Genomic DNA, 22,253 nt, shown 5'->3' with positions numbered 1-22,253 from the left:
TTGAACCACCATCCTTTCAGCTAATGTCGGAGTGTTTAACATTTGCACCACTAGGGTTCCTATTGAGTCTATACAGTGGTGGATAAAATGCAGAGATGGGTTTATGGGCACTCACATCAAACTCATGTTCTTGTTGGTAAGTGCCATGGAGTCAATTCTGACTCATAGCTACTTGGTATAGGGTTTCTATATAGGTTTCTGAGGAGCAACTGGTGGATTTGAACCACAGGACAGTCTCCTAGTTATATATGTATACAGATACATATTCAAGCGGTTCAAACCCACCAGCTGCTCCTGATAGAAAGATGGGTTTTCTGTTCCCATAAAGGTACAGTCTCAGAAACGCTATACAGGGTCTCTGTGACTCAGAATTGGCTCTATGGCAGTGAGTGTTTTGGAGGACAAAAATAAGTAGAGATACATACCACACTGTCTCTATTTTTAGCCATATTTATCTCAGAAATGAGGTTGCACGTAAGTGGAAGAGTTCTTACTTTCCACTTTAGAAATGACTGTCATTTTTATTTTTCTTAAAATAATTGGATACTATTTTGACAGTAAAAATATTTTTAACGTTAATCTTAAGTTTGCCAGAAAATTGAGGCTTTTGGACCACCTCCTCCCAAACCTTGTCATCTATCTACTTAATAGTCTAATTGATTTCTCATTGCAGCAATGAAGTTTTATTTACTTCAGGGGATGAGAATTGGCTGGTTCATTTTTTCTTTTTTTTTTTTAATTATCTAGGAAATATGTGAAAGTACAAGGGAGTCTATGCTGATATGCCCATTCTTGGTGCAGTCATTAGAATTTGTACCAACCTGAGCTTGGTTTTGAGAGTATGGTGGCTCTATACGATAAGCTCTGAACTACAAACCACAGGGTCAGCAGTTTGAGCCCACCAGCCACTCCGGGGAAGAAAGAGGAAGCTTTCTGCTCCCACAAAAGATTTGTTGTTGTTGTTGTCAAGTGCCATCGAGTCGGGTCCGACCCATAGCGACCCTGTACAGGGTTTCCGAGGGTGTAAATCTTTACGGGAGTAGAAAGCCTCATCTTTCTCCCGTGGAGCGGCTGGTAGTTTCGAACCGCTGACCTTAAGGTTCGCAGCCCGATTCGTAACCACTACGCTACCAGAGCTCCTTACAAAAGATTTACAGCCTCGTAAATCCTATATAGGGTCTCTGAGTCAAAACTGACTCGACGGTACTGAACAACCACAGCAAGAAGCTTGTCTTTGACTGTCGCTGCTGTGTTATGTCTCCATTAAAGGCTCCAACAGGAACCTGAGAACACCTTGAAGGAAGGGATGCTGTTTCCCATTCCTATACCCCAACACTCAGAACAGCATTAAGAAGCACTCGGCTGTATCTCTTCCAAAACAGACATGTTCCTCTTCTGTCAGTCCGTGGTACACTCCATTTTCTTCACCAACACCATCCTTCAAAGGCAACAACTCTTTATTGATTGGTCTTCCTCCTTCATTGTCCAGCTTTCACAAGCCTATGAGGTGGCTGAAATGACCAAAGTTTGACCTTAGTCCGCAAAGTGTTGTCTCTCTTTTTTAACTCTTTATTTACTTATTTATTCATTTTTATTTTTCTATCCCCAATGCCCCCATAAACATCATAGATTTTATCTTTTATCAAGAAAACCTTTTCTTAACATTTTATAACATTGGTCTTTTAGGATATTCGCCCTTTTGTGAATGACTAATTTCACTCAACATAATGTCCTCCAGGTTCATCCATGTTGTGAGGTGTTTTGCATTCTTCAGCATTGTATAGTATACTATTGTGTGTTTGTATTTAACCCTTTAAAGAGGTCTTTTGCAGCTGATTTCCGCAGTGCAATACCTCACTTCATTTCTTGACTGCCGCCTTCTTGGGTGTTGATTTTGAACCTAGGTGATATGAAATCCTTGCCAACTTCTCTCTTCTCCTTTTATCATGTCACTTATTGTTAGGATATTTTGTTTCCATGTCAAGGTGTAATCCATACGGAAAGCTGTTGTCTTTGATTGTCATCAGTAAGTCCTTCAAGTCCTCTGATTATCCAACAAGTAAGATGGTAAATCACAGATTGCTCATGAATTGAACTCACAGGACTGTCAGGATCTAAAGGGGTAGATTCTGATTTCAAGTATGACTATTAAGGGGCTCAGCTGATACGAAAAGAACCTCCCGGTTCTGTTTTCCTCTATGATCCCTTTGTTCTAAGACTGACATTCTCTGTATGGCTACACAGTGGCCACCAACAGCTGTTGGCTACGTTCCACTACTAGGAATCTCAAAAGAACCATATCCTGGAATTGCATTTCAGATCATAGTAGTGTAGCTTGGGTTACGTGATCCTCAGTGGACCATGGGAAATGTAGGATCCATATGACCATGAGGGATGGAGTCAAGCCTACCTGAACTCCACCTGGACTTACTATGAACAAGTGATGGTGCCTCGTGGAGACTCTAGCAGCCCACATAATAGTGCTGACACGATCAGTCTGAACTGCACGTTGGAGAGAGTCCTGTCTTCACCAGGTGGCTATCATAGAATCTCCTGCAAAGCCCCTGCTGTCAAGTCCATTCTGGCTCGTAGTGACCCTATAGGACTACACAAAACTATTCCGTGGGGTTATCAAGGCTGTAATCTTTACAAAAACAGATGGCCAATATATCTGTCTTCCACAGAGCAACTGGTAGGTTTGAAATGAAATGGGGAAAATAGATTGTTTACCATGGTCTCTTCCATAATGGGAAAATTATAGCCTTGTGTGATTTCAAAAATTTCAAAAAGTACACTGCTTTTGACAAAAGCGAAAACGTACTGAAAAATTAGACCTGTGCTGTTTCTTGACTGTTCCAATTACTGGCTTTCTTGCCTAGAAACACTTAGGAAAGATAATGTAGATGGACCAATTTATTGGCTTCAGATGGTCTAGTTGTTGTACTGTGGGTTAATGCACTGGCCTGCAAGGTTGTTTTGAACCTCAAGGTAGGTGGTTCAAGCTCACCAATTGCTCCTCAGAAACCCTACGCAAGGTTGCTTTGGGTCGGAACCGACTTAATGGCACTTAACAACAGTGATCTAGCTCCAGAAATTATAAACTAAACCAAAAACCCAAACTCAAGTCGATTCTAATACACAGCCACCCTGTAAGACAGAACACAAGTGTTCCTTAAAGGTGTCTGAGATTAGAAAGCTTTATGAGAACAAACAGCCATGTCTTGTTTCCTGAGGAATGGCTAGTGGGTTTGAACCACCGACCTTGGAGCCTGACATTTAACCCACTGTGTCACCAGGCCTCCTGCAGAATTTATTCATTGTTGTTGTTGTTAGGTGCCATTGAGTCAATACCAACTCATTGCGACCCTCTGCACAACAGAATGGAACACTGCCCGGTCCTGAACTAGCCCCACAATTATATGTGAATGCATGGTTGCAACCACTGTGTTAATCCATCTTGTTGGGGGGCTTCCTCTCTTTCACTAACTCTCCACTTTACTAAGCATGATGTCCCTCTCCAGAGACTGGGCCCTCCTGACCACCACATGTCCAAAGTACAAGAAACAAAATCTTGCCATCCTCACTTCTAAGGAGATTTCTGGTTGTTCTTGATCCAAGGCAGGTTTGTTTCTTCTTCTGGTAATCCATGGTACTTTTGCTGCTCTTCTCCAACACCATAATTTGAATGTATCGATTCTTTGATGGTCAACTTTCATGTGTATATGAGGCAGTTGAAAAGACCTTGGCTTGGTTCAGTCTTATCTTAATCTCAAAGTGACACCTTTCTCATTAGCATTTTAAAGAGGTCTTTTGAAGCAGATTTGCTTAATACAAAATGTTTTTCGATTTCTTAACTACTCCTTCGTGAGTGTGGATTGTGGATTCAAGCAAACTGAAATCTTGGACAGCTTGTACGTTTTCTCTGTTGATCATGGTGTTGTGTTGTGTTGTTGACATCATTGACAGATGCTGCCAAATTGTTTCCAACTCACAGCAACCCTGTATAGGGCTTCTGAGGAGCAACTGGTGGGTTTGAACCATCGACTGTACGGTTAGCAGTCCAATGCTTATCATACAGCACTGTACCAGAACTCCTCATCTTGTGATTTGTTGTTGTTAAATGCTGTTGAGACGGTTCTGACTCATAACAGCCCTGTATCGGGTTTCCAAGGAGAGACTTTTGGATTTGAACTGCCAACCTTTCAGTCAGTAGTCCAGTGCTTATCCTACAGCGCCACACCAAGACTCTTAATCCAGTCCAGCTTCTCAGTGATGGTAAGTGGAGACAGCAAGCACAAAGCCACTTAGATTAGACTGATTTTTTTTTTTTTTAATAGCTTCAGTTTGAGAAGGATTAGCTGCTTACTGCTTTAGACAGAAATGTCAAATGCATGAGGCAGAGCAGGAGTGAAGCAAAGCATAGAACCTAGCTCTGTGGGGTTTCCAGGGACTGATTTTCCAGGAGGAGATCACCAGTTCTTTCTTCTGAGGCACCCCTGAATGGATTTTCACATGGTTACGAATCGGGCTGCGAACCTTAAGGTCAGCGGTTCGAAACTACCAGCCGCTCCGCGGGAGAAAGATGAGGTTTTCTACTCCCATAAGGATTTACACCCTCGGAAACCCTGTACAGGGTCGCTATGGGTCGGAACCGGCTCGACGGCACTTAACAACAACAACCTTTCATTAAGTAGCTAAGTGCTTAACCAGTGCTACCATCCAGAGCCTCCAACAATCCCAGTACAACTGGAGTTAAAATTGAAACATTGTGAGCAGTCTTGTGCCGAGGACACTTCAGCATTCTATTCATCATTGTGAATGTAAATGTTTAGGGTTATACCAAACTGTCCAACTATCCAAAGCCCCTTAAGTCCCTATCTCAGAAGCTCTTAGTTCAAGATACAGCCAATCAAAGATGTCCTAGAGGCACCCTTTAAAAGATTTAAAAGCTCTGGGACAGCTCATACTTAGTTCTTAAAATTTGCCATGTAATCCTGTGGCTTTGGAAGGAAATGAAAACATGCCAACAGGCAATTTTGTTTTCTGCTCCCCACGGCATTTTTAGTTATTGGTTGGTAGGATGGTTTTTTCTCGCCCTTGTACTGGTAGAACTGTATGTCCAATTGTCAATGTCTTTTATTGTTGTTATTGATGGTGGTTCAACCTGAATTGTCTGTGTGCTTGATTAAAAAAAAAAAAAAAAAAATTCTCCAAACTGGTTTCAGCCAACTGAGAAGGAACACCTTACTCAGCAAAGAAACCTTGGCAGATCTGTCTCCTAGTGTGGCATGAAAAAGCACCTCTCTGAATATCACTGGAAGGCTTTGCTTTTTCTCCAAGTTTCACCCAAATTCTCTCAGCAGATGGCTTCTTTTCATTCCCAACCCTTGCTGTAACCAGGTGATGCCTGACCTGTGTTCTGGGCCACAGGCTTCCAAGCTCATGCCAGTTTGAACCCAACTCCTTCCCTAATCCTCAGAGCCAGCCAGGGCCCGCCTGAGTTGCTCTGTCCGAGGGATAGGCTGTGCCTATTCTCTTAAGAAATATGTGGACTTCTGGTGTGGCACTGTAGGATCAGCATTGGACTGTGAATCCCAAAGTCAGCTGTTCAAACCCACCAGCTGCTCCTTGGACACTCTCTACAGCGTGGCTATGAATTAGAACCGACTCGACAACACTTAACAACATTAACAACAATGTTTTCTTAAGAAGGACTCCTTCATTCCAAAAGTTGGCAAGCACAGGTGTGTGGAGAGGCGTGGGGAGAGGCAATCTCACCTAAACTACTCGCTGAGTACAGTTGTGAATAGATCCCCAAAGGAATTTGGGTGTGCTGTCTTACTTTGGCTGCCATCTTGGTCCTAATCTTGTCATCAAAGGCAGCTTCATTTTCAGATCTTTTTCATAAGGCGACTGTGGAAATGTGTTGATATGTCAACATGCGTGTCCAACCAGACCCAGGTAATAAAGCATCCTGGAGTGAGTCAAATGTCCTCTTAAATAAGGACAGAAAGTAGATCCTATCCCTTGGACCATCTCCCGTGTGTTCATGATGAGACCCCCAGAAGCCTACATAGACACAGCAGGTGCCTAACTAAAGACAACAGCCCAAAGTGAATGTGGGGAGGAAGCAGGGAAGTAGCTTCAACGTCATCTTCTCTGTTCTGCTTTGTTTTAACAGACGCTGGAAAATCCCAAGTATGAACTCATCATCGAAGCCCAAGATATGGCGGGTCTGGATGTTGGGTTAACTGGCACTGCCACAGCTACCATTGTGATTGATGACAAAAATGACCACTCACCAAAATTCACCAAGAAAGAGGTAAGTCCTGTTCAGCACCCACACCGGGATCATGCCCACGATTACCAGTCAGTCTTAAATTCTTCCTCCCCTGTAGGCTTCCTGTTTGCAATATGAAAAGTCTGCCTTTGTGGGGCAGAGGATGATGTGTTGCCAGAACACTTAGTCACCTTTTTTTTTTTTTTTTTTAATGTTTTATTGTGAATTGTATGATAGTTTACATGTTTACATGAGAGAACTTTAGTTTTACATTCATTGCCATGGTTCCAGTCCCCTTCATGCATCATCAACCAACCAAAGGGTATATCCTAGAAACCCATCCTCTACACTTCCCCCTCTCCAGTCTTTGGCCCACAGTCCCTCGCCCTCTCTGGATCCAAAATCCCCAGCCGCTTCATCACTCCATGTCATCGTCTCTGTCTCCATCTCAGGCATCCCTGCTTCCCTGGGTAGGGTCCCGCTCTCGGCTCTTCTCCGTTGATGGTCCTAGAGACCTCCGCTCCTAGACTGGAGAAATAATCACTCCCTTCCTTGCTACAAAACATCTTCCTTTGCATTTTCAACCCTCACAATCAGTCTTGATAACCATTATTCACTACAGTGTCGCGAGTAACCCATCTGTATTTCATTTTATCAGCTCCGCCTAGACAGATTGGATAGTACTCACTGGTGATTCTGCCTTTCTCCATGCCCCCTAGCTCTAGGTTCCCTCTTGAAAGCTTGTAAGCCAGTCACTTCTTGCCTTTGTAGTTCCCCGTCCCCATTTGGGTATCCAATGTCCAAGTTGCCCATCTCTGCCCACTGTGTGTGTGGAGGGGGTGGGAATTAGTCACATTTTTATCTTGCTACCTGTGTGGAGCTAAAACTCCCAGAGTGTTGTGAGCACAAAGGCACTATATCCTGTTAAAGTCCAGAAGAAAAGCACTTTTAATGCCAAAATGCCATTTTCATAATTTTACAGTTGTTATTTAATGCTGAGTTATGTGCAGCCCATTGTAATTTTAGCATAACAATAGCTATTTTTTTTCAGCCAGTATAGATTGAGAGAGAGGCCAGACAGAACAGCAGCAAGGAGGTAAAGCAGAACATCTTGGTAACAACAAGGTGGCCCGGGAGCTTGTAAATAACAGCTGAGTTAGCTTGTCTCCCGGAGCAATTATTTATTCCCAACTCTTGTGCTTTTATGGTTAGGGATCATGTTGTTGCCCATTTATTCCAACAGAGTGATGAGGGGGGATGGGGCTGAGATTACATTCAGCGGTTGAATTTGTGTCCAAAGCCAGACGTCTTTGACATTATGCAGCTGGTGACGTTGTGTTATGATCATGGTTTCCTTGGGGGCTGGGGTCAAGGATTTGACGATCCCATTCCTGACCAAGTGAAGAGAATAGTACCAGCAAGCCCTGAGGTTAGCGGAGCCTTTCTTGGGTATCTACCCTTTTCTCATTCTACTGTGTATGATGGGTTCCATTGGCCATGTTTTATAAATGAGTTGAGCATATTGTGAACACGAGAGATGCTACATGGCTGCTTTGGGGTCAGAGACATTGTAATGTTATACCCACTTTTTGCACCCCCCACAAATGACTCACCTCGCGTATGCAATCAGCAGTAGCCTTTATTGATCTCAGAAGAACACAGCATGTGGTGGGTCTACCATCCAAATTGGTGGCAATCTAGAAAGCAGGCACGCAGGCCTTTTTATAGGCAGTCCGAGGGAGTTTCCTGCGGTGGTATGCAGCTTCCAAACTTATTGGTCATATCATGCAACATTCAAACCATTTGGTCAGTGTTGGTTACTTGAATCTTATCGGCTCTCATATGGGGAAGCTCTCCTTGGGGGAGGTCAGCAGTACCAGATATTGGTGGGTGTGTACCGGTAGGCAGAGAGGAATGCCTTTAGGGAAGAGGAACTGAGCTTTTCAAACAAAAATTCTGGTTAGGGTCTTCCTGGTTCTTCAGTAAAGTGGAAGAAATGGGACGAACACCTCCAAAGGTGACCTCTTGCCTGCAGTGTTGTGCTTCCTCAACCTGCCGTTGAGGTTTTCCACCTTCCAAGACATCCAGATAAGAAGCCCACACGTGGGCCGGCAGTGACCTGGTCCCTTTCTCCCTGAACTCCATTATCCCAGGGGACTTGGGATAGGTAGGCCTTCTCCTGGTTCTCCGGTGACTTGTCATCTTGCCACCCTTCATGGTATATTCAGGGGATAGACATCTCCTGCTCTCCCAGTGGTGTCTTAGAAAGTCACTGTTCCAACCACAGAGTAGCAAAGTCCGCAGTAGCTTCATATGCTTTGAATTCTATTCTTCCAATGAGAATGTCCTGATAGCAGCTAATCCAGGGCTGCTTAATATTCTCGTGTTTCTCCAACACGTTCCAGGAAACACAGTCTTGTGGTGGTGAGGAAGATAATGTTACCATGATGATGATGATGGATGATGATTATGATGTTTAAGGAGCTCTGGTAGCGTAGTGGTTACGAATCGGGCTGCGAACCTTAAGGTCAGCGGTTCGAAACTACCAGCCGCTCCGCGGGAGAAAGATGAGGCTTTCTACTCCCGTAAGGATTTACACCCTCGGAAACCCTGTACAGGGTCGCTATGGGTCGGAACCGACTCGACGGCACTTAACAACAACAACAACAAAGTTTAAGAGGCTGACTGATATTCTTTCATAGAGCGCTTTCTCTCTCCTTATTGAAAAGCTACTGTTTCTCTGTAAAGTTATCTTTGAATCTGCTCAGACACACCATATACTGTTCAGACCCAACAGTTCTAGGGGAGAATGAATTCTGGAGGTGATTCAGAATCTTAATATTGCCCCCCTGTGGAATCAGACCTGGGAGAAAAGCAAGAAAGACCAAGAAAAACTTGTCAGGGAGAGAAGGGAAATCTATGGTAAGACCCAAGACCAGATTGAATGAAGTCCAGAGCATGGAAGATTTAGGCCAGCAGGGCATTGTTGGAAGAGAGAGGAAGTTTGAATAGTTAATGATGATGAATAGTTCTTCATATATTTATGGGCTACCTGAATGTCTTCTTTGGTGAAGTATCTGATCATATCCTGGGCCCATTTTTAATTGGATTATTTGTCTTTTTCTTGTGGAGGTGTTGTAGTTTTCTATGCATTTTAGAGATTATTCCCTTGTCTAGTACGTCATTGCAAAAAACAATTTCCCATTTTGTTGGTGCCCTTTTGCTCTTTGGGCAAAACCTTTTAATGCCCCTAAGTATCTAATTTTTAGGAGGTCCCGGTCATCTATTTTGTCTTCTGCTGTTTGTGTGTTTTTAGTAATGTTTGACACTGAGGTATTTTTTTAAGAAATGGCTGTCAAGATTAAGTCATTCCAGAATGGAAAAGGGGGCGGGGGGGAGGGGAGGTTTGAGGGTATACAGAGCATTGTCCAAAAAGATGCTGCATTACAGAAACCTCAACATATATGAGTACATTTCTTAACAAGTTAATCCTAACACATCGTTCTGAAAATTCTATTTGACGTGTGGTCTGTCTCCAGAGGAATCCATGTTTTCATAGCTCTGCTTTGTAGAGGAGTCACAATCAGCTGCAAATAGCAGAAGCTAGAAGTAGCAATGTGTTCCACACAGCCAGGCTGTCCCGTGTGAAAGCCTGCAGCTAGACAATCCCACAGTGGTTTCTTGATGCTCTCATGCCATGAAGTCCTCAGATTCCTCCTATCCCCCTTCTCTGCCTTCCTTGAGGTTGTCCTGTGGTACAGTGTGGCTATGTGACACCGGTCATCGCATCCATACGACAGGTAGAAAAAAGTATGAAATGAGAAGGCAAAAGTGGACCTGCCATCCATGTAACCCTCATTTAAGGAGCTCTCCCAGAACCCTCCCTGGTGATAACTAGGTGCATCTCCTCAGCCCCTTTAGAGATAGGAGACACTGGGGGAAATGTGTGTTGTTTTTAGCTGGCTGTCGCAACTTCCAACAACAGGAATGTCATGATCTTGGAAGGACAAGTTGTAAACACAGTCGAATAATAAGTTCTCAGTGAAAAGTCCACTCATTTGTTATCTCCTCTTGTATTTCTTAGGAGCTTTGGTGGCCCAGTAGTTAAGATGCTTGGTTGCTAGATAGGAGGTCAGTGGTTTGAATCCACCAGAGCCTCCACAGGAGAAAAGACCAGACAGACAATCTGCTCCCACAAAGATGGTGGCCTTGGAAAACCTACAGGGCAGTTCTATTCCATCCTACAGGGTCACTATGAGTCAAAAGCCGTTTGATGACAGCTTTTGGGTTTGTGGTTTGTGGTTGTTGATAATGACTGTGGAAGTCCCACACCTCTCGTATTCCTGCTGCACTCCTCCATGGAAGTGTAAAACATATTTCCTGCACGTTTCCCAGGCTTCATAACTCAAGAACAGTGTCACTGGAGAGATGAACCAAGGCCGTCCTCAGCTTTGCTACCGATTCATGCAATCACTAGTAACCCTTGTTTCTGCTGCACTCCCCCATGGAAGTGTAAAACATATTTCCTGCACGTTTCCCAGTCTTTGTAACTTGACAGCAGTGTCTCTGGAGAGATGAACCAAGGCCATCCTCAGCATTGCTACCAATTCATGCTATCACTAGTAACCCTTGACTTTGATACAGATGTAGGTGAGAAGTGCCGTCTTCCTTGTGCAGAATGGCGGCCATGTGTTCGATGGTGTGTACATTTGGCTTCAACTGAATGTCCACTCTGAGTTTCTTAGATAAGGTATTTGTAAAGGATCTTTGAAAATGTAGATCGACTCCCCGAACCCAGAGTTTGAGCCCTAGGTGAGTCCCTCGCATCTATGGAGAGTCTTATCCATTCATTGATCTAATGCTATTTTCAGAAAGGCTTCTGATTTGTGACCAGAGCAAAGTTAATCTCTACATACACTGACCAAATCATTGGTATTTCACACAAATCCCTTGACTCTTGGGGACAAATGAGCTCACTTGTACCCATTCTCCATTTGTCTTTGAAAGAATGTGCTTACCAGTGATTGTGGCTGTCGTTGTAAAGTCCTGTTGAGTTGACTCCAACTCATAGTGAATAGGGTTTCTGAGGAGCAGCTGGTGAGTTTGAACCACCAACCTTGTGATTCAAACCACCTTGCAGTCCAGTGCTTACCCTACAGTGGACTTGGGATTTTCATTTACTCCATTTAATTTTCATGTTGGACCTTAAAAGTATGGACTCCTGGTGTCGCGCTCTAGGATAACCACTGGACTGTGAACTGCAAAGTGGGAAGTTCAAACCCACCAGCTGCTCCTCAGAAACCCTATACAGGGTCGCTATGAGTTGGAACCAACTCAACGGCACTTAACAACAACAACCACCTTAAAAAAGTTAACTGACAATTCATAAGTCAGTTGTGTGTGTTGTTGTTGTTTTCCTTTTTGGCAATTTGATGAATTTGGTCAATGGTAAAGGAACTCTGGTAGCGTAGTGGTTACGAATCGGGCTGCAAACCTTAAGGTCAGCGGTTTGAAACTACCAGCCGCTCCGCGGGAGAGAGATGAGGCTTTCTACTCCCATAAGGATTTACACCCTCGGAAACCCTGTACAGGGTCGCTATGGGTCAGAACCGACTCGACGGCACTTAACAAACAAACAAAAAACAAACAATTTGGGTTATAAGATCACAATACCTGTGTTACAAATGACATGAAACGTAAAAGGTTCAGTCCCCTAGCTGGAAGCTTGTTCTTGTTATTGTGTGTTGTTGAGTTACTGCGGGCTCACAGAGACACTGTGTGATAGAGTCGAACTGCTTCACAGAAGCCCTGCTGGAACAGCGGGTAAGCTGGAAGGTGAGAGATGTCTGCCATCGCACATTCTCAAAAGCAGAGGAAGGTCGCAGACAGAACAGAGAAGGGAGGAAGCGGAAACGGAACCTCAGGGAGTTGATAACATTAGTTCTCAAATGGGCGCTGGGTTCCAATCTCCAGTTTCTAGAAGTCAATGTGCAATCCTCAAGAACACAATAGAATGCCCAAAAGTGATCTTATTTTTGTGTGTGACATCAGCTTTATATATAAATCCAATTGTGGTAGTTAGCTGCCTGCTATGATATCTATCATACTTTATCTCTTTCCTGTTGGCCTGTGAACACTTTGATTTCTTCTTCATCTAACAATTGCTGGTGGTGATTATATACTGTGGGGTCTGTTCTGACTCATAGCGACTCTGTACAGGGTTTCTGAGGCTTTAAACCTTTATGGATGTAGAAAGCCTCGTCTGTCTCCTGTGGAGCGACTGGTAGATTCGAACTGCCAACCTTGCAGTTAGCAACACAACTCGTAACCCACTATGCTACCAGAGCTCCTTATGTAACAACTGAGCTACATTGTTGTCCATTGAAGGAGAACAGGAAGTCCAACCTCTGTAAGTGATTCCATAGAAATTTCCTCTATTTCTGTCATTGCTAGTTTCTTGTTGCTATCGTTGTTAGGTGCTATCGAGTCACTTCTGACTCCTAACAACCCTGTATAGGGTTTCCGATGCTGTAAATCTTTAGGGGATCGCCAAGCCTCATCTTTCTGCAGAGGAGCAGCTGGTGGGTTTGAACTGTCCACCTTGTGGTTTGCAGTCCGTTGCTGCTCCTACAGTGTCCCCAGCACTCCTTGTTATTTTAGAAAGCATGTTGGTTGGTTTGTTTCGCCTTCACATAACGTTTCATTGTTGAAAATGACCTATAAAATTTTTGGATTGTTGTCAAATTGAGAACATTTCTCTCACATTTCTCCCTACCAAGTTTCATCATATAAATGAGCTATTCAATTGCAAATTTTCTCGTGTAGTGACTTTTTTTAAATGTTCATTGGATTGATGACATTTTTCGCCTGTGTCTTCATTTTTGCGCTATGTTATGAGGTTTAAATTATCTTCATTGATGTCGGTATGGCAGGTTAAATCAGCAAGAAATTTTAATCTTTTTTCAGTATGTTCATTATGACTCATTCCTTTGCTTAAGTAGTTTTATCAAAGCGTCAAGGAGCTATGTTATTTCTCAAGGTAGAAATTTGCCTCTTCCTCTTGGTGGATGATCTGATGCAAAACAATGTCAGGGTAATTTCTGTTTATTTCATTCCTTCACTGATGCACTTTTGCTTCATATTCCATTAACTTTTTTTAAAAAATAACAGCTTTATTAGGATATATTCCTACACCATAGAGTTTGTGTTGTCATTAGGGAGCATTGAGTCCGTTTCAGCTCATAGCAACTTTATAGACAACAGAAGGAAACACTGTTCAATCATGCACCCTCCTCTCATCCGCTACTGTGTCTAATTCCATTGAGACAACCACTGTCTTCCCATCTCCTTGAGGGTCTTACTTAGCCTGGAAGCCTGTCCACCATGGATAGCCCTGCTGGTATCTGAAACACCAGTGGCACCACCACCGTACGTTGGACAAACACGTGGGGTCATAAAGTCTACTCTTTGAAATATGCAATTCACTGGTTCTTAGTATATTCGCAATGTTGTGCAACCTTTGGAGACTTGGTAATACAGTGGTTAAGTGCTCAGCTGCTAACCCAAAAGTCAGTGGTTCAAATTCATTAACCACTCCAAAGGAAACAGGTAAGGCCATCTGCTTCTGTAAAGATTTACAACTTAGGAAACCCTTGGTGGCAGTTCTGCTCTCTCACATAGGACCGCTGTGAGTTAGGATCAAGTCTACGGTAATGAGTCTGGGGTTTGATACAACCATCACCAGTATCAATTTCAAAATATTTTTATCACCCCCAAAAGAAGCTCCATGCCCATTAGCATGTACTTTCCTATTCCAACATTCCCTCAGTCCCTGACAAGTAAGTAATCTCTTCTCTGCTTCAGTGAGTTTTCTTAGCTTTTCATGTAAATTGAATAGTACAGTATGTGACTTTTTGTGACTGTTTTGTCATTAAGCATTATGGCTCCAAGGTCTACTCATGTTGTAAAACATGTCAGCACTCTATTCCTTTTGACAGTCCTCTTCCACTCCATTGTGCAAAAACATTGCATTTTGTTTGTCCAATCATCAATTGATAGAGCTTTGGGTTCTTTTGGCTTTTTTGGATACTGTGAATAGTATCACACATTAATATAATTAATCATGTACAGTACATTAACTTCTGATCTGAATTCTCTCTCAATTCCTTAATAGTTAGAATGAGCAAGAAGTTAGCCATAATGTTATTTCAAATCAGGCATCTGTAATTTCTCACTTGTTTTATTGAATAAAGATATCCTTCTAAATTACACTTAATATACCTTATTCAAGATGGATCATTTTTTCTTTACTAAACATATAATGTTCACACCAAAAGTACACAAATGCTGAAGAATTTGATTCTCCAGAAAATCGAACATAAGACCCAAGTTAAGAAGTAGAATGTGTATGTGGAATTCTGTGTGTTCTTACAATGTATTGTCATGTTTTTATGAAAACACAGACTGGAGAAATACAAGTTTGAGTAACACTAGGGAGGTATGCATTCTTATTCAACTATTTGAGATTAAAGGGGGGAAGGGGCAGCATTTGCCCATGGACAAAAACTTTGTCCATGGGTAAATGCTGAAAGGGTTAAGTAGGCAGAAAGGGTTAAGAAAGAAGGAAATAAGAAAATGGAAAACCCAGGGAGGAAGTGGGATGAGGGATGTTGCCTTGTGGGGGTTGCATTCATTGGCATGAAACAAAATGTGTATGAGCTGTTGAGTGGAAAACAGATTTGCTTTGTAAACCATCACCCATTCCATAATAAAAAAGAAAAACAATCTAATTATGATTCGACAGGGATTAACCCCTTTTACGTCATTTGCTTTGAAATCATTGATATTAATAACCAAGCAGTACCTCTGCATTCAGAATATCATGGAATCTTTTCTGATTCCGTTGGTCTTGAGTTAACATGAATATTTGGAGTTTCCTGTTAATTTTGCATCTTTTTGCAACAGGGCTTCCAAAAGTTTGTGAAAGATCATGGAACTTTTCCATGAAGTTTTTGGAGCCCTCTCATACCTCGTATTTGGTTTTGGTGGTATGGTATCTCCAGATATGACTTCAGAAATAATTACCAGAAGTCTAACTGAAGTGGTTACATTTATCCAGTCCTCCAGGAATCCATGCAATATATTCATGTGCTTTCACTGAAACACCTTACTTCCCAGGAGTTTATTTCCCTTGTTGTTGTTGTGAGCCATCAAGTCGGTTCAGACTCATAGTGATCCCTGTATAGGATTTCCTAGGGGCTGCTAGTGCATTTGAACCACCAGCCTTGCAGTTAATAGTCCAGTGCTTCTCCTACAGTACACACCCTTGTTTGTTGTTGTTAAGTGCCGTTGAGTCAGTTCTGACCCATAGTGACCCTGTATAGGGTTTCCGAGGAGCGGCTGGTAAGCTTGAACCGCTGACCTTGCAATTCAAACCCACTTTGCAGTCCAGCACATTAACCCACAGTACCACACCAGGACTTCACACACCCTCAGGAAAGTACTTTAAATGCAAATGAGTCTATGTCTAAACGCTCAAATATAATTACACAGACGGTGTGTTCAGCAGAGATGAATCCAGAAAGCCAACCACATATTTCTTAGAAAATCGAACCCATTTCAATTATCTGACTTTTCTGGAGGGTGGAGCCCCAGACATTTTAACAGTCCAGTAAATCTTTAAAGCTGATTGAGTGTTATTCTGAATCGTCCAGACCGCCCTCTCCCAGCAAGCTCTTTCTAGCCGTGACGGTGAATACATGAACCTTCGTTCTGTAATGACGTGAAAATATCACATCTGGCAGGTTCCCAAGTGACTGAGGTTCTGACTAAAACCAGACACACACACTCTTGAGACCTTTGCCCCTTGTTTTGTGCAGACTGATGGAGAAACCCCAATGAGTAAGGAGTTGGAATATTAAGAGAGAATACGGGTAGACCTTGGAGACATTGTGGGTTCCAGCCATTGTAGTAAATTGAATGTTGCAATCAAGTGAGTCACACACTTTTTGGGTTTCCAGACACTAAATTGCAAACCACACGGTCTGTGGTTCGAGTTCATTAGCTACTCCACAGGAGAAAGATGAGACTTTCTGCTCCAGGGAAGATTTCAAAGCCTCAGAAACCCTATGCAGGGTTGCTATGAGTTGGAACTGATTCCATGGCACTTAACAACAACAATGCATCTAAAAGTGATGTTGACCGTAGACTGTAGTCTAATTGGTGTACAAAAATAGCATAGTGAAACAATTTGTAAGATTGCAACAATGACCACAAGATGACACAGAGACACAAAGGGAGCACACGCTATTGGGAAAATGGCGCCAGTAAACTTTTCGACGCAGGGTTGCTACAAACCTTCAGTTTGGGGAAAAACATAATATCTGTGAAATGCCGTAAAATAAGGTATGCCTGTAGAGTAGGATGATGCTGATGTATGGGTACCACCAATTCCAACCCTGCAAGTGGTATCCTCTTTGCTGATGATGCCAGTTGCTGGCTCATCTTGACCAGGCCAAGTCCAAGGACTCCAAAAAGCCCCCCATTGCAAATCGCATTCCCCAGACCCTATCACATAATGAAAGTGAGGGTTAGCTGCAAGAGAGCCAACACTCAGCTTCTGCATTTATCTTCACTTGGAAGGGGTTAAGTTACTTACCCACCTGCACCAAGATCATAGAAAAACATGATTCATCAACGAAGCCTCTTAGTGTTCAAATTACAGAGGTGGTTGAAACCACAGGTCAGCAACTGGCTTTCTAGAGTCAAAGAAAGTGAAGGGAAACATTGGTACAGTTATAAGCAGAGTTCTTTAAATAGAAATGTCCTCTGAAGAGTACACACATACACCCGGTTCAGGAAAACAATGTTGCATGTTTTGTTTATATTTCCCCTGGATTTAATTGTTCATAGACAGAGAGGTGAGAAATCCTGCCTTGAGGAAAATGCCCAAGATGATTACAAACTGTGTGGGTTTGATGTCAAAACATCTGGATTTTTAAGAGTGAGAAAGTAATCTAACCTCTGGCTGCCTCTTCAAGTCTGTCAGTGAGACATACAAGACAGCCAGATGATTCATCGCATCAATCACACACCTCCATAATATATTCATGTTGTGTTGAGCTCATCATCCTTGTGTGGGTCTCTATGCCAATTCCGCGCTTCTGCTAGCCCTCTGGTTATGCCCAGCGGGTCAGTTGCAACTCAGTAGCAATAAAAGTAATTTTTACCGCAGCTGGCAAAGTCTCACCATTGAGCCTCTCCATTGCTCTAAGGCCTCTGAAGAGTTGTTCCATCTGCTTTTGCTCAAAGATAATATCCTCATGGTAAGAGCTACAGCCAGACAGCTAGAATGCATCTTTTTTAACTCTTAGAGTTTGGTATGATTACACCTCCAGCAAGGGGTCCTGGGAGTACACTGAGTTACATGGTGGGCTGCTAACCACACGGTCAGTGGTTCAGAACCACCAGCTTCTCCATGGGAGAAGAATGAGGTTGTCTGTCCTCTAAAGATGTACAGATTCCAAAGCTCAGAGGAGTAGTTCTGTTTGGTGTGAGTTGGAAACATCTTGATAGCAGGGGGCTTTATTCTCATTTTTACACCTCCCTCCATACAATAACCAACAGCTCTGTGGTTTGAGCCCACCAGTTGCTCCGCAGGAGAAAGATGATGCTTTCTGCTCCCTCAAAAATGTAAAGGCTCAGCAACCCTATACAGGGTCTCTGTGAGTCGGAGCCAACTCGAAGTCATTTGATAACACAACAATGTAATCTTGAGAATTTAAGAGTTCAGAGGTAGACAGCTAAAAGCAGAAGAAAGGGAGCGTAGTATAAAATGGAATCTCTAAGTCCACAAGGCACTTGGAAACCATTTGTACTGAACAGTGTAAGAGAGAGGATCCTTGGATCTTGTACACCGGTGGCTTTGAACCGAGTCCTAGCCTCATCCTGTTTTCATCTTGGGCCCCAGCGGATCTGTTTATTGGCTAATGTGTTAAACTGTACAATCTTGATGCTATTGTACATTCTGTTCCTTCTCCCTCAAATGATTTTCTCTTCTTTTGTGGGAAAACTCCAGTGCCATTCAAAACCTAAAGGAGAATTCCCAGGGAAGTTTATTTCTCCCTCCTCATGTTCCTGCACACGGTGGACATCCCAGGAGCCTAGTGCATATGGAACTGTCTAATCTCAATCTACCACCCAACAGCGGCATCACTGGGTATGACAGAGAGAGAAGGGCAGGGAGGGGGGGAATGTGGCACTGTCAGATGGGGTGACACCAAAATGACCCTGAGTCTGCTCCATGTATGGCAAAAGTAAGGAGCTGTTCAGGCAGACCATTCTCCCCCCAAGCCCCGCCCCCATAGGGTGCAGGTAACCAGTCCCATTGGCCAACATTAGACATAAAGGAGGGTCTGCACTGTGGCTAATGGGAGAAGGGAGGTGCTGCAGTGAACTGTGGGGATAGGGCGAGGAGGGAAGGGGTGGAGTTTGAGACTGTGGTACCCACGCTGGGTTACATCAACCTTGGTGATGTCCTTTGAATCCTTTGATACTTTTGGTCATGTTCTTCTCGTCACTTCCTCTAGACCAGGCGTGTTGAAACTTTTTCTGCCAGAATTTATGACCTCATTCTCTGGCCATTCAAAATTATCAACTAAAATATTGCTATTATGGTTGTTGTTAAGTGTCATCGAGTCGGTTCCGACCCATAGCGACCCTGTATAAGGTTTCTGAGGAGCAGCCAGTGAGCTTGAACCACCAACCTTGCAGTTCAAACGGCTTTGCAGTCTGGCGCATTAACCCACAGCGCCACCCCAGGACTAGCCTGCTCTATTTGGTCAAACATTTAACTAACTGGTGTGGTGCTGTAGGCTCAGCACTGAACTGTGAACAACAAGGTCAGCCATTGAAGCCCACCAGCAGCGCCTTGGAAATCCTATACAGGGTTGCTGTGAGTCAAAAGCAGCTCAATGGCACTTAACAACCACAACATAATCGCTAAAATTGTGGTTGCCTTGGCAGGAGCAGGGCTTTCACAGGGCTTACATGGTCCATGAGCCACACATTCCCCACCCTTGCTCCAGAGCCTAGCATGGGAGCATCAACAAAAGTTGATTTAGAGATAAGTTTATTATTCATACAGCAAATAATTTATTATAAGCAGACATTTCAGCTTCTGATCTACTATTAGCTAGCATTCTACACCACCATTCATCTGTCCGTTTGTCGTACTGTGGTGGCTTGTGAGTTGGAAAGTAGAAAGTGAAGAGGACTTAAAACATTCACTGATGAAGATCAAAAACCACAGCCTTCGGTATGGATTACACCTCAATGTAAAGAAAACAAAAATCCTCACCACTGGACCAATAAACAACGGTCTTATCAATGGAGAAAAGATTGAAGTTGTCAAGGACTTCATTATTCTTGGATCAACGATCAACACTCACAGAAGCAGCAATCAAGAGATCAAACAACATATTGCATTAGGCAAATGTGCTGCACAAGACCTTTTTAAAGTGTTGACAAGCAAAGATGTCAACTTGAGGACTAAGGTGCGCCTGACCAAAGCCATGGTATTTTCAATAACCTCATATGCATGTGAAAGCCGGACAGTGAATAAGGAAGACCGTAGAAGAATTGATGCTTTTGAGTTGTGGTGTTGGAGGAGAATATTCAAAGTCCCATAGGCTGCCAAAAGAACCTATAGATCTGTGTTGGAAGAAGTGCAGCCAGAGGGCTCCTTGGAGGCCAGGGTGGCCGAACTTCATCTCTCATACTTCAGACATATTGTCAGGAGGGACCAGTCTCTGGAGAAGGATATCACGTTTAGTAGGGTGGAGAGTCAGAGAAAAAGAGGAAGACCTCTAATGAGATGCATTGGTCAGGTGGCAGCATCAATGGGTCAAGCATGGCAACAGTAGTTAGGTTGGCCCAGGATCAGGCAGTGTTTCGTTCTGCTGTGCATAAGGTCACTATGGGTCAGTACTGACTTGATGGCCCCTAACAACAACAACAACATCATTCTACACAATATTATATACCATTAGACATAGAGTATGTGTAGGTTTATATATCATACCCACTGACTAACGTGCCAGAGAACTGGGTCGAGAGAACTACAGTACAGCGGACTCTGGTGCCCAGTGACCTTATGGACAGCAGAAGGACCTGCTGTCAAGTCCTGCATCAGCTTCACAATCACCAGCGTATCCAAGGTCTTCCTAGCAACTTCCATGCCAGTCCGTCTCACCAGGGCCTCCCTCCGCCTTGCTGGCCCTTTGCTTCACCAAACACAATATGCTTTAGCAACTGATCCCTCCAGATGAGGTGTCCAAAGGAAGACAGCTGGACAGGTTTGTACTCTGTGATCACATGGTCACTGGCCAATTTTCTGAATTACATGGTCTGGTCTTTCTCCCTAGTCTGTCTGAGTTTAGAAGCTCTGCTGAAACCTATCCACCCTGCTGGCATTTGAAATACCAGTGGCATAGCTTCCAGCCTCACAGCAACACATGAGTCACCACAATAGGGCATAATGACAGACAGGAGGTGTAATATACCACCTGATATTCACTTACGTATTGTCACTCTCTCCCAACTAGGATGTGAGTTCCATAAGCAAAACAGAAACTGCCTTGTGTTTGTTCCCTACAAATAGCTGTGCACTGGACTACTAACGCAAAAATGGGAGGGTTAAACATCACACACACACACACACACCGCCAGAGGTACGTTGGAAGAAAACCTGGCAGTCTGTTTCTGAAGGGTCACGGTTTCGAGAACTCTCTAGAACACAGTTCTTCTCTGCAACACCTGGGGTCACCGTAACTTGTCATTGATTCGACAGCAATGGGTTTTTTAGGTAGCCCCAGCATGCTGCCAGGCATATAGCATCTGCTCAGGTGAATCATGGAAGATGGAATAAATTCTGTTTGGAGAGGCAGTGGAAATTTTCGGTTAAAGAGTCATGTTGTTGGAAGGGATTTGGGGAATAGTCTCTTCTGAACGCTGATCGTTTCAATGAGGAACTAAGCCAGATATGTAAGTACAGTAAGAGACAGACAGCTTCTGGACAAAGCTCAGCTTTGAGCTGGCAGGATTCACAGCTGCAGTGCCAAATAAGAAGTCCAAATTCTAGAACAACACCCGAGGAATGCGCGATCCGGAGGTTCCTTACTTTACTGGGATGGGCCAAAGGAGCCCTGGTAGTGATATGGGTTAGGCGTTGGGCTGCTAACCTCAGGGTCAGCAGTTCAAACCCACCAGCCACTCCCTGGGGGAAAAGATGAGTCGGTGTGCTCCTATAAAGATGAAGAGTCTCAGAAACTCTAACAAGCAGTTCCACTCTGTCTTAGAGAGTTGCTGTCATTTGGAATCCACTCAACTGCAGTGGATCTGTTTTTTGCGTTGCTTTGCTTTGTTTTGGATGGGGAGAAGGTGTGTTGATTCACTAGAAGTTGAATGCCTTCCCAGAAGAGCATGAGCAAATCTACCTGAACTGCATAGTGTCCTGGGTCAGCTTCCACTTCTTCCCAGGAAGAAAAGCCCCAACAAACTCAATGGGAATAAATAATGTATAGGCAGGCTCTGCTCAGCAGGGAGCTAAGAAATGGAAAGGAATGATTCTGTGGGTTAATGTGTCAGACTGCAAAGTCGTTTGAACTGCAAGATCAGTGGTTTAAGCTTACCAGCTGCTCCTTGGAAACCCTATACAGGGTCACTGTGGGTCCGAACCAACTCGATAGCACTTACCAACAACAGCTCTAAAGCTTCGTTCTTCTAAGTGGGATTCAGCAAAATCATCCAGAATTGGCTTTAATACGTTTATTTATTTCCAAGCTCAAAGTATTTCCCTTCTGGCCTGGGTCTGTTTCTCAAGTGTGGGCAGTATTATGTTGTTCTTATTGATGTCAACCTGCCCAAAGGAATGATTTAAGAAGTGGTATCATCTTCAAGGAGCTCTGGTAGCATA

At 43.5% G+C, this 22,253-nt stretch overlaps 1 protein-coding gene across 1 annotated transcript in view; it reads left to right on the top strand.

Moving 5' to 3' along the window:
• CDH13 (cadherin 13) overlaps positions 1 to 22,253 on the top strand; it is a 1,415,213-nt gene that overhangs the window by 1,234,662 nt on the left and 158,298 nt on the right. Inside the window, exon 8 of the mRNA XM_006860296.1 lies at positions 6,182 to 6,322. Coding sequence (XP_006860358.1) covers positions 6,182 to 6,322 — 141 coding nt within the window. The remainder of the gene's footprint in view (positions 1 to 6,181; positions 6,323 to 22,253) is intronic.

The sequence above is a fragment of the Chrysochloris asiatica genome, unplaced genomic scaffold, assembly GCF_000296735.1.
Source record: "Chrysochloris asiatica unplaced genomic scaffold, ChrAsi1.0 scaffold00037, whole genome shotgun sequence".
NCBI classification, from domain to species: domain Eukaryota; kingdom Metazoa; phylum Chordata; class Mammalia; order Afrosoricida; family Chrysochloridae; genus Chrysochloris; species Chrysochloris asiatica.
The sequence above is the reverse complement of the archived record's forward strand: the minus strand, read 5'-3'. Positions and strand labels throughout refer to the sequence as shown.